General features: G+C 40.0%; 1 protein-coding gene across 4 annotated transcripts in view; it reads left to right on the top strand.

The window, feature by feature from the left end:
- LOC121878477 (filamin-A-like) overlaps positions 1-16,339 on the top strand; it is a 123,030-nt gene that overhangs the window by 55,515 nt on the left and 51,176 nt on the right. The window contains exons 9-21 of one of the 4 annotated variants that reach the window (XM_042384723.1): positions 282-500; positions 681-912; positions 1,281-1,384; positions 1,503-1,888; positions 1,985-2,677; positions 3,026-3,222; positions 6,131-6,196; positions 7,123-7,335; positions 7,874-8,935; positions 9,457-9,663; positions 11,684-11,825; positions 12,058-12,137; positions 12,292-12,459. In XM_042384723.1, the coding sequence (XP_042240657.1) occupies positions 282-500; positions 681-912; positions 1,281-1,384; positions 1,503-1,888; positions 1,985-2,677; positions 3,026-3,222; positions 6,131-6,196; positions 7,123-7,335; positions 7,874-8,935; positions 9,457-9,663; positions 11,684-11,825; positions 12,058-12,137; positions 12,292-12,459 (3,769 nt within the window). Of the gene's footprint in view, positions 1-281; positions 501-680; positions 913-1,280; positions 1,385-1,502; positions 2,678-3,025; positions 3,223-6,130; positions 6,197-7,122; positions 7,336-7,873; positions 8,936-9,456; positions 9,664-11,683; positions 11,826-12,057; positions 12,138-12,291; positions 12,460-16,339 lie in introns of all 4 variants that reach the window. The other 3 variants (XM_042384722.1, XM_042384720.1, XM_042384721.1) reach the window with 3 other exon arrangements.

The raw sequence follows: 16,339 nt of genomic DNA, 5'->3' as shown, positions 1-16,339 counted from the left end.
TGCATTTCTCGGGTAACCTCTTGTGTACAGGGTCCCCTCTGTGCTGAATAAAATCATCTGGTGCTAGCCAAGTAAAATACAAAAAGTGGAATCTCTGTAGTGAATGGGTTAAATATTGATTTTTAGCTTAATAGTACAGTATTTTTACTTATAAAATCTTTTACTTATAACATAATTAACAATTTGCTTGATTTACAACCTACTGTATATAGTTTAACAATACATTGTACATAAATTGCATTATACTCTTATAATGTCTGAGGTATTATGGTGTTGAACAGATCAACAGTAATGGTGCTGGTGGTGGAGACATCGAAGTGACAGCTTACTCTCCAACCAACCGCCCTCTGGCATGCCCTGTCAAGGTGGAGGACGGGGTGTATGCTGCCACCTTCCAACCAGATGAGGCTGGTCAGTGGTCCATCGCTGTCTGCTATGACGATGAGCACATACAGGGTTCTCCCTTCACCTGCCATGTGTATGACCCACACGGACTTAAGGTGAGCCATCGTCTCTCTTGGTGATGCTCAGTATTTCAACTAGATGAGAGTGATTTTCTTTGATTATGGTTACAGTTGGCCTCTCAGCCACTGGAGTTCGAGGAATGAGTTATATGTACAGTGATATAATATCAGAACAGAATTAGGTAACATGTCTGTTTTTCTTGCCTCTTGTGTTAGTTATACAACCTGGATGATGGTCCAGGATCTAGCCCAGGGAAGCCCTTCACCTTTGTGGTAGATGCCACCAAGTGTGGATGGGGGGACGCAAAGGTGGATGTAACCCAGGGTGGTCGCTCACTGCAGGCCAAGACACTGGAAGTGGATCTCGGCATCTATGAGGTGACCTTCACTCCCACTGAGGCTGCCAAACACAAGATCTATGCCTACTTCAATGGTCATGAAGTAAAAGGTTAGTGCTGGGTCAGAGGACTCTACTGTAACGGTATGACAGTACCAAGTGTTGCATATTACTGAACTTTATGATGATCATTACATCTCTTGTAGCACCACGTTGGAAACACCGCTTCTTGTCTGATCAGCGAAGTTAAGCAACATTGGGTATTTGGATCTAGGCTGTCCTTGGTCAAGTTGACTGAAAATCAATTATTTTTATTATAAACCACAAGACAACTTGGTGATATAGTGTACTTTGTTTCTTTCTTCGTGTGTATTGACACAGTACAGTATATGGTGTAAGCATGTAAAATGTCAGAAATTATCTTGGCCGAGTTTTATTGTTCATATGCATTGTGTTCACCATTCTCTTCCTGTCCTCAGGTTCACCATTCTCCTTGTACTTGGGCATTGAGAAGCCACCTGAGAGGAAGGATTCAAAGTCAAAAAAGAAGAAGTCATCCAACAGAGAGAATAAAGACCCAAAGGTGAGTATGTGTGCATGTGTGAGCGGTACAGATCATGATGTACTGTGTTATGGTGATGCCTTTACTCAGCTCTGATTCTAAGAAAACCATAACAAAATTATTCTCCTTTCCATTTCAGAGCTCGAAGGAAATTGTAAAGGAGTATTCAGGATCAGCTCTTGTCAACTCCCCAAGGCTTAGCTCATCAAACAGCCCTGACTCAACCTACAAGTCAACGCTCACTAAGACTTATGATTCAACACACAAGAGCTATGATGCAACACACAAGAGCTATGATTCAACACACAACAAGAGCCATGATTCAACACACAAGAGCTATGATTCAACACACAACAAGAGCCTTGATTCAGCACACAATAAGAGCCTTGATTCAACACACAATAAGAGCCATGATTCAACACACAATAAGAGCTATGATTCAACACACAACAAGAGCTATGATTCAACACACAACAAGAGCTATGACTCCTTGAACAAGAGATACGATTCACCAGTCAATAAGAGTTATGATTTACCAGTCAAAAAGAGCTACGATTTACCAGTCAATAAGAGTTACGATTCACCAGTCAATAAGAGTTATGATTCACCAGTCAATAAGAGTTATGATTTACCAGTCAAAAAGAGCTACGATTTACCAGTCAATAAGAGTTACGATTCACCAGTCAATAAGAGTTATGATTCACCAGTCAATAAGAGTTACGATTCAACAGTAAATAAGAGTTACGATTCATCCATCAACAAAAGCTATGAGTCAGTTCACAACAAGATCTATGATTCATCTCTCAATAGGTCTCATGACACCAGCCACAATAAGAATTATGAAACAGTGTTGCATAATACCTATGATGTTCCTGTAGTGAAGTATGATTCTACTCCAAGTAAAATGTTTGATTCGTCGGTGACAAAAAGCAGTAGCAACACTTATGACTCCATCAACAACAAGTATGTTAACTTTGAGTCCTCCTCTGTCGTCAATAGGAGCACTGTGTATGACTCAAGTTCCAAGAAACTCAGTAGTGCCTACGAATCAAGTCCACCAAAGATCTCCTATGACTCGGCTCCAAAGAAGATTAGTACTTATGACTCGAGTCCCCCAAGTCCCTCAAAACTAGACTCAAGTTTCAACAGAAGTCCACCAAGTCTCAATTCCAGCTATAATAGAAGCAGTGCCCTTGATTCCAGCTTTAACTCCACCTTCAATACCTCCACCTCAACAGTTATAAATACAGGGATCACCACCAACAAGTCCTCCTCGGTGTTCACCAAATCCTCCAGTCCTGCCAGACTCCACTCGTAAGTCAGATTAAGTGGCTACATGTGTACTGTAAGGTGGCCATTACATTGTACTGTATCATAGTAGGGGGATGGATCACGCATGACTTTCTTCTTTTTGTAATCAGACATACACACACTATGAATTCCATTTCTATATGTACAGAAACTGAAAATCCACTAATAGCTTGTCACATACTGATTATGAAATATTTTGCTCCGATTAGAAAATTCACTCTCGTAACATACCATTTTCAGAAGAGTCGGTCACTAACGGTGCAGTTTTTATTATTATTACAGTAATATTATTATTATTATATCTTGGTAATGGAGTGTGTGTGTGTGTAATAGTGCTGTTCACCGCCACAGTCCTGGTCCCCGCAAGTCTGCCTCCCCTTCACCACCCCCACCCAGGGCACTCCGAGCCACCAGCCCACTAGAACTGCCCCGTGCTTCACCAATTCGCTCTATCAGCCCACCAGTGGCACCGCCAGATAACCTGAAAGGACTTTCCTCCCCTGCCAAGGTTCTTCAGATTGCCCAAAATGCTGCTAAGAATTCTGAAGGTATGTTAATGTTTGTGAATTTTTGAGCAGGTGGCTTCTTAAGAATACCTGTAATATCCACCAAAAAGAAGAAAAAGAGGTAAATTTTCTGATATGGAGCATTTTTTTATAACAATTGTTAATACTTTTTATTTGGGTATAATTTTTTTGTGAACATATTACACCATAGCAATGCTCCTTTTGAAAGCAGAAGTTATTTGGAAAATATATGAAAACAAACTCAAAATAGTAATTTTCTGGATGTTTCAGACATTACCTGCATTGACTTTGTGGTGTCTTGTTAAACTTCATTTATGTGGAATGTGTGTTTGGGTCATTGTAAAGGATGACTGAGCTTTAGAAGTACAGTACAGTATGTGGATCCTCGGTGTTCACCTGATAAACTGTGCATGTAATGTGTATTTATAGTTGCCATACAGGAAATTTTTTAATTTTAGAGGTGTGGAGCTGGTGTATGTGTGAAATGTGGTACAGTATGTACGAGTACCGTAACTGGTATTTTTAATTGTTGGTTGGCCATTATGTAAGAAATCGTATATTGAGGAGCGATGCAAGTATTTGTGTGTAGACATAAATATTCAATATTTGTGTTGTGTATTAGTAGTGTTTATGAAAGAAGCAGTTAGCCCACACAAGCGTGGAAAATGGTCATAAAACATTGATGATGATGATGTGTGACTGGTACCTGTGTGTGTGTGTGAGAGGGTTTGTTTAGTGTGTAAATGGACATCCTCTGATGAGACTTATGGCTTGCACTATGTTGCTGGTAAACATGTGTGATGTGTGTGTATAACATCATTCAAATATGGTTATTGTTACCCTATGTATAACATAATCCTCCCCGTTAGCTTGACCTCAGAGATTGTCAAACAAAGCTTTTCTGAAATTTGAGGAACAATGTGTAACATCATTAACCAGGTGGCTAGCTTATGTAATTATTGTAAGATACTGGAAGTAGGGTGTATCATAAAGATAGCCATTGTAGCAGGGTTTACTCAAGCAGATGGTGATCATAATCCTAGTTTACCTGAAGTGTGATGGATCCGTGAAGTGTCCTGTAGCAGAAAAGTCTATCAAAGTAGCTTCCTATAAAGTAAATCAGGTCTATAGTTTGCAAAGCGTTAGTGTAAAGGATTTAAGACATTTTGTTCAACAGCTCGTGGTAAAAAATAATAACTTGCTCTGGTCATTGCTAGTTTAATGCCTGCCATTGGTGTTTTTCTAATGCTTGTTTTACAAAGTTTAAATTGTATGAAGCACAAATATATTAGGTAGGTGACAAGATTGGAATAGTGAAAATACAACTATAAACTTACCAGTCAGTGCGTGATTTATTTAACTTTGAATTGACTGAAACAATGTTGTGACATCATTTCAATGTCACTTCAACAATAGAATAGTATCTATCAGAATAAGATTCATCAGATGGTTTCTTGTAGGAATTTGGTGCTGTACAGTACTGTTTCTCTAAGACTGTACAGTACAGTATCACCAAACTGTTTCTTATAATGTTAGATAATGCAGATGATACAAAAGGGTTTGGCCAAATATTTCATGGATTAAAACATAAGTCAAATCCAAGTATTAAGAGACCATATTATTTATTGTAGGTAAAGATAGTACTGTACAGCATTGTAGTGTAACATTATCTGTCAGCCTAATGTTGTAAGACAGGACTTGCATCAAAGTCTCACAAAAACAGTGGTTTTACATAGTTCCAGTGGGTGTCATGACTTATGAATAAATTTTTTATGTGTTCCTTTTTCGTCTACCTTGCCAGTACTCTATATTTCTGCTTCATATGATACAAACATTGTAAATAACATGTTAAATTGGAGATCTCAGAGACAGGCATTTAATGGAGGGATCATGACGCTCAGCTCATGACTGACAAGAGATGATGGTCCACGTCTGAGTTACCTCAGTGATGTGTTTTTCCTCTTGCAGGCTCCTCCTTCTACTATAGCAGTGTTGCCAACATGAAAATTTTACCCTCCACTTATTAACGCTGGGCGTCAGACTGCACTCATCCCTACTAGAATTAATGTAGATTTAAGGAAAGATTTATATATATACTATATATAAACCCATTTTCACTAGAAAACATCTTAGCAAACCAAAATTAATGTAATAAAACTGTAGAACTACTGGTTTTAACCACTCATTAGTCCAGATTGACGTAAGGTCACTAACCCGCAAAACCGCAGGTACAGTACAGTCTTTCTGTACCCCTGCCAGTCTTGTTTCTCACGCCTGGATCCAACACAGTACAGGTACAGTCAACAAATTAATACGAAACGATATATATATAATACCTCTAAAATAACCAGATTATTGCATGGGTTGTGTGAGTTCTGTGATTCCATCTTTTGAGCGTCACATGTGATCTAGCAGTGAGCGGGATGGGACACGAGATGATCGGTTGTGCTGTACCTAACACTTACTCATAGGGACCATAATCATCACCCTAACACTCATCCCTTATCATTATCATGACCCATAACTCGCCTTCAAGTGAATTTCATTGCATTTCCTTCTCGAAGATTAGATTTTTTTGTCATTTATTGTCTTGGTGACCCATTGTCTTCGGAACTATTGCAGTGAACTATAGCTTGTCGATATCAACTTGTATGATATTAATTTCATTCCTGCCATCATTTCATTCTCCAGGTCTTCAATGCGAATTCCTGTGTGGCTTCTGCTGATATTTAATATCTTTTACCTTATTAATATATCTGTGATAATCTCTACTCACCATCACTCACGGAGACTCGCCTTACTGACTCATGACTCGGTGGGTTGTTGAGGGGCTCCTCGTAACTTCACTAATTATCTGCTCCTAACCTCTCCACCATCTACTCCACCACCTCCTCCAACACCCTTCACCACTCCTCCACCACATCACCAGCGAGACGGCTAAGGAACCTTCAAGGCTCCTCCAAGCTCAGAACGAGGACCTTGATCGTCAACAAAGGTCAGTTTTCCGGACACGATACGCTAGCTATGGCTAAAGTCCAGAAGCATAGCTACCAATGAAGGTCAGTTTGTGCAGACCTTAATCGCTTATTATTGTCAACTTTCCTTTCAGTGAAAGTTAATCGTAGTGTTTAGATACTAATATCATCAATATCGGCTTCTTAGTGTGTAGAACAAGCAGTAGTTAGTTGTACGTCTCACTTGCAAATGCAGGTCAGTTTTCCTGGCCCTTAAAGTCAGTGATGAGGATTCTACATGTGCTTTGTTGGTTCAGGGCCTCTGTAGTTCACACAACCACTGGAGGCAACCTGGGATCAACAGAGATCTTCTGCATGTTCAGAATTAAAATAGAGACTTAAGAGTCTAACTCTTATGAATTTTATTTGCAGTTGAGTACAGTATTTGTTGGAATACATGAAAAGCTGTTTGCACCTATCTTAACAATGAGGACAGAACAGCAGAAGGTCACTGTTCCCAGGGGAAGATCAGCATAATATTTACTACACTGCTTAAAGAAACAATGGAAAAGAACAGTGGAAGGCAAAAAAAAAAATCATCATATATCAATACAACAATAAAATATTGCCTAAGTAAATGATAAATTTTTTCCCTGTTACTGTAATGTTAATCCTCAAGACATTCATAGCTGCTGTATGTGAGCTACTTTCCATAGTTTAATACTCAGGCTCACATTTTGAATCGATTTGGTCCATTTAACTGTTCTGCCTTCTGAAGTGAGGGGAAAATACACACATTAATTTGAAACTTTGGTTAGGATCATGTAACTTGCCTCCCTTAAAAGAAGACATGTTTATCCATAAATTTTATTAAAAGTTTTGGTGACAGTACATACATTAACTCATAAAAAGTGTTGCATTAGAGACTTGGATAAATGTGGTAAACGGCAATATGTCTCGCACACAGACGATGCCTCAGATCCGGGTGGGTCGGTTGAGGAGCTGCCCCCTAATCCCCGCCTCTCCTCTGAGCAAAGATCAGCTTTACTCTCGAGTGATGAGCGCTTCACCACCTCCACCAACATCAACACCGCCTCCAATGTTGCCTCCACATCCTCCTCCACCTCAGTCACCAACACCACCATCAGGAGGATGGAAGAGAAGATGACCACATTAGGAGGTAAGGAGATTAAGTTACAGTACAGGAAAAATAAAGTTACATGTACAGTACTGTATGTCAAATAAGAAACTGTATTGTACAGTATGATACTGCATGATAGATGGGTTTTATTTCTTTGTGTCATGTCTACAGATATTTCCTATACAGTACTGTATTTGTTACTCAGTAGTTTTCTCATTTCTATATTTATTTTGATGTCATCCCACTTAGAGAATTAGGTTAAGCTAGGTTAGGTTAAATTGCACAAAACAGATGATTATAATCCAAAAAACAGTCATTGCATTAACACCTAAGGTTATATATAGCATTAAGCACTGTTAGTAGTTTAAGTATTGCTCAGGCTACTATCTGGTCTCTTAGTGTAGAACTTCTGTACCTTAGGTTTTTCCTGGTCATGCTTTTCATAATTTGTGATGGATCAGACAGTGACTGTTTGTCACATCCAAATATTTTATAACATAACAGAATTTCAGTATTCTTACTTAAACACAATCTTGGTTGAACTGACTTGACTATATGAGGTAACTTGTATTTACAGAGAGGCGTGTAACCTCGAGTGTGCCTCTGGGGTTACCGCCCGATGGGAGGAGAGGCACCAGGGGAGACCATGCCCCCACCTCAGGTCTTGATCACACTCTCAATGTCAGAAGAGACCACGCCCAAATCGGGGAAGACCACGCCCACACCGCTACCCTCGACCATACCCTTAATGTCAAAAGAGACCACATTGGAGAAGATAACACCTATAGTACTGGGAGAGACCATGTTGTTAATGTCAAAAGAGACCACATTGGAGAAGACCACACCCACACTGGGAGGGATAGTATTATGAATGTTAGAAGAAACCACACTCATATTGGGGAAGACCACACCCACTCTGGGAGAGACCATATTGTTAATGTCAGGAGAGACCACACCGAGGAAGATCACACCATCAGTGTCAGAAGAGATCGTGCCTTTTCTGGAGAGGACCTCATCCACACTGGGAGAGAGGACTACACCCACACTGGGAAAGAGCACACACCCAACATCAGGAGAGAGAGAGAACATGCCCACATTGGTGATGATCACACCCACACTGGGAAAGAGCACACTCTCAACATCAGGAGAGAGAGAGAACATGCCCACATTGGTGATGATCACACCCACACTGGGAAAGAGCACACTCTCAACATCAGGAGAGAGAGAGAACATGCCCACATTGGTGATGATCACACCCACACTGGGAAAGAGCACACTCTCAACATCAGGAGAGAGAGAGAACATGCCCACATTGGTGATGATCACACCCACACTGGGAAAGAGCACACTCTCAACATCAGGAGAGAGAGAGAACATGCCCACATTGGTGATGATCACACCCACACTGGGAAAGTGCACACTCTCAACATCAGAAGAGAGAGAGAACATGCCCACATTGGTGATGATCACACCCACAATGGGAGAGACTATGCCATCAGTGTCAGAAGAGACCACACCCACTCTGAAGAAGACCATCCCCACACTGGGAAAGACTACACCGTTAATGTTGGAAGAGATCGCACCCACTCTGGAGAAGACCACTCCCATACTGGCAAAGATCACATGGAGTCCACCACTTGTAAGTCTGAGGCATTTGTTTCTGATAGTCTGTATTGTCAGAGTGTTGGAATTTAATGGTGGAAGAAAATTGTTTGGGTGTGAATCTCCTCAGTTCTTCCTGGGTGAAGGTGACTTAACTTCTGGCCTTTGTTCTGTGGGTTATAACTCTTGAGACTGTGTGGCTACAATTAGGGTAATGCTGTAACACTTAAGGCTATGTAGGGTAACATGTTTTTATTTTGTTTAATTATGAAAATGTAGGTGATTCATGTAATTGGTAATGAAAACCGCAACTAGGGGAATCTTAATTGACATTTCACTAAAATGGGATGATGGTGGTGAGAGCAGCTCAGTCTGGTCTTAATAAATCTTGGTCAGCTCTGCCAACGATACTGTAAACTGTTACGGCAAGTTGTTTGTTGAATAGGTGAGAAACTGGGAGAGTTGGCAGAATGGGGACTATACTGTATGTATGGATCACAGAGATAGATGTGGCTCGTAGAAATTGTTACTTTCTGTTCTTTCCCCTCCCTATCCCAGACCTGAGCTCGAGCACCACTTCTGTTGATGTTGTGGACGCTGTAAGTCACCGGCTTCAGGCCACCTCAACCCACCATACTATCGACCCCTCCAGAGTGTCTGTCAGTGGGCCTGGTGTCAGACTGGTTTCTGTTAGCTCTCAGGCAGAGTTCACTGTCAGCACGCCTCAGCCACTACGTCAGGAGGAAGTGAATGTCAGGATCACAGGTGAGCACATACATGTAATGGATTCTTCTTTGTTTTTAGCTATTGATGTCAAAGTTTACCTCTTGCATAATCAATGTCTTTCTAGGTTCTTACTCAACATGGCATTTCTATATTATTCAAAATCTACACGAAAAATGGAATGTTATCTGTTAATCGTGCAAGAGAAAAAACTAGCATGTCATCCTCATATTTATTCATTATTACTGTCAAGTATCAGTCTGTTTATTCAATTCCATCTCTGACATAACTTTACTGGCTGTATCATCTTAACTGTTTCTCACTGTCACACTCCTTTATTTACTATTAATTTGCACATCCTCCTCTTCTCTACTTTTTAATTGGATGCCATACCTGGGTGACCCCCCTCCAGATGTGGAGTACCTGTGGCACCTGCCATGATCTGACCTCGACTGACTTGACATCATCTTTGCCACATCTGCTGACCCAAGGATCACTCCTTACCGACACTGACTTCGACCAACTCCATGTTATATGAATATGTAAATTTTTGTATATATAGCTTAGTAGAACAATAGAAAATTCGCCTGGGAGTTTTGCAAGTTTGAATTGTGCTTTTGTGTATGGTAATAGCCGTAAATAGCAAGTTTTGTTGAGTGCAAAAAGCTTTACACAGAAAAGCTGTTGGATCTGTGACACTCATGTCAAGCGACTTTCTCAACAAGAAAAGCAAGCTAGAAGGATACCGTTTACATGTCTTGTCTTCCTCCCATATTACATTGACTCACTGGTCCGGTGGACTACATCATGACACAAATATCTCGCTTGATATGAGTAAGGTTGTTATTAATGTAGTGTAGCTTCTAGAATACTTCTACAGCCAGAAACTAGAGCAAGACAGAAGTCACCCTGGTGAGTGGTGACCATCCAGTTCTTCAAATTTACTGTATGGTATATGTAAAAAGTTGATTATCATTGCATCAATAGTGGACATCTTGAAGATCTTGTTACGGGGTAGTTTGATATATATTACAGCTAATTGGACAGATGTAGACATAGACATAAAATTTTCTTGTACAGTACTGCTTTAGTTTCAATTAATTTACTTTAATTTCAGATTATTTCTTTACTCTTGTTGATCAACATATTTTGTTACTGTAATAGTTAATATTGTTTTTACCAGGCATAAACTTTTATCGTGTCTGAGTGCTTTAAATAAACACTAACTTGAAAATGCCACTTTTTATTTATTTTTTAACCCATTGTAATCATAGTCAGTAGAATTTCAAAGTACAGTATATTTTATGGAACATAAGAGAAGCCTTCACCCTTCCCAACATTCACAACATGTAGATCCCTTCACAGGTGACCAACATTCTTAACATGCACATACATTGTATCTTCATGGCAGATCAACTTTTTCCACATTTACACACAAGAACTTCATTATATTTACACTAATACACCATCTTAATATTTCCCTGACTCCCATTACATCCCAACAACCCTTTCCACAAGCACACTTACGGCATTGTCTTTCACAACCACAGTTTACCAACTTTTTTCCCAACGACAAAATACACACATTGCGAACATATACAGTACACCATAACAACATTGACACCTAACAGCACATATATTCTGTCATGAACACTGCCAGTTTTGTACAGCTGGAGCATGTGTGCCTCTCACTACTGTGATCCAGATTGGTTTCTGCTTGGATCAGGTGTGAGACGGGTGCTGTCCCTTATGATCCTGTTGAACATGGCAGGTTTCCTCGGGGTACTCCAGATCCTTCCTGGACTCATGGGGGATGATTCTTACTGGACCTATAGGAAGCCCAGTTCATCATAACTGATAGTACCATCTATTATAAACATAGATACTGTATCAGTAATAACATATGTCTTGCCATACACGCCTTTTAAAGTCATACACCATACAGTAACAGCATACAATATATACCAACACCTATATAATACAAAATGTAATCTTTGTATATCTTTCTATGCCAATGTTGACACAATAATAACACTGTCGGTGTGCCACCATGGCCGGACAGGTCCAGGGAAGCGGTCAGTGCCAGTTGGAACTCAGACCACTGCTGGTGGGGAGGTGATGGCAGCTTTCACACCCCTGGATGTGGGAGAGTACATTGTGGACGTCCGTGTTGGTGACAGCAGAGTCCCTGGGAGTCCCTTCAGGTAAGTTGACTCTGCTGCCATTTATGCTTATGTATTCTAAATTTAACTCCACAGAGTTCTTTTTGAGAATAATGTACTTGAGTTTATGCAGTAATTTTGAAGCAAAATTTTCTGTTGTTACCATCACAATATTATAAGTTATTTTGAGTTGAAATTAATTACACTTTTTTAGATTTAGAAGTAGAGTACTGTAGTGGAAACAAATATTAATCAGAAGTGAATGTGTTGGCAGGTGTTATGTGTACAACTCGCAGGAGATCCGTGTGGGTACCATCCCAAATGGCATCGTTGGTAGACCCGTTGAGTTTGAAAGTAAGTCCTCACTTATACATACAGTTGTTTTTATTTCCCTCTCTTTTAATTGATTAGTTAAGCATACCCAGTGAACTTGAAGAGTACTGTATTGTAAAAAAAAAAATGTTTGGGACTTTAAATATCTCCTAAAATGCTCTGTCTTGCTCCTCAGTCGATGGGTCCTCAGCGGGCTCAGGCAACCTTGAGATCTTGGTAAACGGAGGGCACGTGACGTCTTACGTGAGGAACCTGGGTCAGCAGAGGTTCCTGGCATCCTTTGTGCCACACTCCGCCATCCGTCATGCTGTTGAGATGCGCTTCAATGGGGAGAAGGTCCCGGGTGAGTGTTCTAGTTGAAATGTTATACTTAATTATCATTCATTAATGTATTATAATGTAAGTTGCGTGATTGCTATGAAAATGAATTTTTGATGCTATTTAACTGACCATAATGAAGAGTGTGAATAAACATCCAGTATGGCAGAATGGTTCACCCTCATAGACAGGTAAGGGGATGTCTACTTCATAATTCTGATATAAACGATCATCATACTTCATGTCTTGGTAATAAACTAGTAGAGCGGTTGCCTCTCACTCATGTGTTCTGGGATTAATTCCCTGCCTAAGACAGACATGAGGATGGTGATAACCAGTGTGACCCTACCAAACATGGCAGGTAGTGTTTGTGTATTGTTGTTATTTTGAATTGTCTTTATCTGTACATGTATCTGTACCTCTGCTTTCTATGTGTACAGGCAAGACGATGGTTAGCAAGAAGTATGGTTCCTTTGTGGTGATAAACTGGCTTTTGACACTACTGTAATGTAATTTATGGGGGAGGGGGGGTGGCATCCTTGGCAGGCCTCTCAGTACTGTATATCTTTGACCTACAGGGAATTGAGACTAGTACTAATGAGACAGGGAGACTTGAACCAGGAAGGGGAGGAAGTTATTGCCATTAGACTATTAAGCTGCTTAGGCTGCTGCTGTCTAGGTTGATAGATAAGTTGACATATATCCAGTCAAATCGTCATATAAATTGACATTGATTAGGGATGTATATAAACAATGCAGGTATACAGTTCAACATGATATAGACAATGCAGGTACAGTATACAGTTCAACATTTAGACAATGCAGATATACAACTCAGCATGTACAAAATCTTTTAAGATGTTGTTCCTGGTGATACCACGAGAACAAAAATAATATTTTCTGGTAAGATTAACACGAACTGGTAACTGCAGAGAACCTGTTATGAGGGTTGCCAGATTAACGAGACTTGGAATGCGTTTCATATTTCGTCTCGGGCAATGTTGTTGTTTTCTCCTCTCGTCGTCATTTAATACCAGTTTCGTAATAATTAATATCCCCAACTTTGTAAGACTAAACTACATTGTCAATATCCTGTATCTGATAAAATACTCAAACTCGTACATCTAGTAATTTTTTTCTTGAATCGTTTTGTAAATTTATCGTATTTTAGTATTTATATTTTTAAGTTCTTTGCTCAAACTATAAGCCAAAGACTTAAAGAAAGAAGCTGAATATATGGTACAGGACGAGAGCTCATCATAACATCCTGCTTAAAGTCCGCTTGATTTACGTGTGTGTGTGTTGACTGAGGAATTTTTAGTTTCCCGTTGTGGCTCCGGGTTTTGTGAGGGTTTTCCAGCTGGTGTGAGAGCTAATCTAACACACACACACACTTAAACTACAATATATCACAAGTATTGGTGTTAAAATGGCGTCGAAATTGCACCGAGATTCCTTTGTATTGTTTTCTGTTTTATTTACGGTAAAAATCTGACGTACGACTGACTGAGGATCTGGGTGGTGAGATGGTGCGTACACACGTGAAGGAAAATATTAAGACGAGGTTGTGTGTGTGTGTGTGTGGAGATGATCTTTAGTGTGGCTTGGTTTCTCGTGGTGGTAGGTACAACAGTTTGGCTTGAGATTGATTATACATACATACATACATACATACTAAGAGACGTCAATTTTGTGTTCACGCAGTTGATGAAAAGTAATAATTTAGTTTCTCTTATGTTCAAGTACAACAGATCCGCCCCCCATTTACTTGAGCGCGGTGGTATGATAGATAGAATAGTGTTGATAGATAGTGTGTTGTCATGTGCAGCAATTGGTGTAGAAAGTAGAGCGTTTGGGATCACGTTGATAAAGATTGACAAAACTCTGAACTGTTATTATTGGGTGTGTGTGTGTGTGTGTGTGTGTTGGTCTGAGTATGATGTGGTTGTGAGTATGATGTGGTTGTATGTGGTGGTTGTGAGTATGATGTGGTTGTATGTGGTGGTTGTGAGTATGATGTGGTTGTATGTGGTGGTTGTGAGTATGACGTGTGGTTGTGAGTATGATGTGGTTGTATGTGGTGGTTGTGAGTATGATGTGGTTGTATGCGGTGGTTGTGAGTATGATGTGGTTGTATGCGGTGGTTGTGAGTATGATGTGGTTGTATGTGGTGGTTGTGAGTATGACGTGTTGGTTGTGAGTATGACGTAAAGGTTGTATGGCGTCATAATTGTGAGTGACGTGAATGTTGCCAAATACATATTACTGTTCCCCCGAAAATTCCTAAGTGATTCGAAAATGAATTGTTTGAGCGTTAGTAGGAGAGAATGAATGTAGGTATGTCAAGTAGAGTCTAGGTATAATTACGAGGTATTTTGGCATTCTTTCTCTTTCTTTCTCCGTTTTTCTCTTTTTTCTTAATTTTCCTCTTATTTTATCCCGCTCTCTTTTATCATTTATCTCTTTTAGCTGTCATCTCTTTTATCTACCTTTCTCTTTTATGTCTCCCTTTTATCTTTCTCTCTCATCTCTCATTTGTCTCCCTCTTTATATTTTATTTCTTATAATTGTTTTCTCCTCTCTCTCTCTCTCTCTCTCTCTCAGGGATTAGGTAAACCTGTTTGATGTGTTCTAACTTAAGACGAAACATTATCATAAGAACCTTTTTTTTTAGAATCCTGGCTCAGCTTAGGATAATTTTTATACCGAATGACATTATGTTGATAAAATTGCCGAGTTGTCTTTTTTTTTAATTAGTTTTTATTTTGGTTTTGAGTTTTTGTTTACGGTTGTCACGGAGTCGGCGAGGTTTATGTCCGCTTAGTGAAGAGGCACAAGACGCCATCGGTGTTGGTGTTCAGTGCGTGACGACCAAGGTTTTATACGTCACCCATCCTAATTTTACGCTGGGATAGATTATTAAAAAAAAGAGGAAATAAACGAAGCAAATAAAAGACGACTAGAGTTTTTGTGAAGATTTTTAATTTTACGTTGTTTGTCTAGTTAACTGAATGCCTGTGTGTGTTTTCTTTGTCCATTTTGAATGTTTTTCTTCCGTGAGGAAGGAACGTTTGTTTACAGTTATTCCAAGTCTCTCTCTCTCTCTCTCTCTCTCTCTCTCTCTCGTAAACTACCTGTTGGGTTAATTCTTACATTTATTATTCCCATTGTAATCCAGTGAGGTTTATTTCCCACGCTGTTCAGGGAAAGCCGGGCCTGATTGGCTGCTGACTTTCTCATGTCATTTACATTCAAGATGACGTGAAACTATCTGATTTAATACATACATTACATACTAAGATATATTTGTTTATTATTTCCCCTAATTTGCTTTGAAGAGAAAGTAACTCGTTAATCCATGGTCTCGGTATTAATCTGACGCCATCTTGGTTGTTATTAGTATAAGCCACGCCACGCAAGCCGCAGGTAGGTCCAGCCGGGAGGAGGGGGGGGTTGGCTGCTGTACCCTAACTGGAATTCCTGAGAGCGCGCCTAAACCCCTTTGAGCCGTGCTGGAGGGAGAGAGGAAGGAGGGAGAAACACCTCCCTTTTCCTCCTTCTCCACTTCTTCCTTCTCCTCTTTTTCTTTCTCTTCTTCCCCCTCTTCTTCCTTCTCCTCCCTCTCCTCCTCCTCCTCTTCTTCCTTCTCCTCCCTCTCCTCCTCCTCCTCTTCTTCCTTCTCCTCCCTCTCTTCTTCCTCCTCCCCCTCCTCCAACTTTGCCACATTTTTCGACCCATTTGTTTTATTATCGTACCCAGTCACCCTCCCTGCTGTAGCGTTTGTTTTTTCCTTGGTTTATTTGGTCCATCTATCATCACTATACTTTTAGAGTTGTGTTAATTCTCCCCACTAATTTCTCACTTTTCCACCAAATTATCTTGGTTTTTTTGGTAATATAAACAAG

The sequence above is a fragment of the Homarus americanus genome, unplaced genomic scaffold (assembly GCF_018991925.1).
Source record: "Homarus americanus isolate GMGI-L3 unplaced genomic scaffold, GMGI_Hamer_2.0 scaffold41027, whole genome shotgun sequence".
In the NCBI taxonomy this organism is placed as follows: domain Eukaryota; kingdom Metazoa; phylum Arthropoda; class Malacostraca; order Decapoda; family Nephropidae; genus Homarus; species Homarus americanus.
This window is presented reverse-complemented; position numbering and strand designations above follow the sequence as displayed.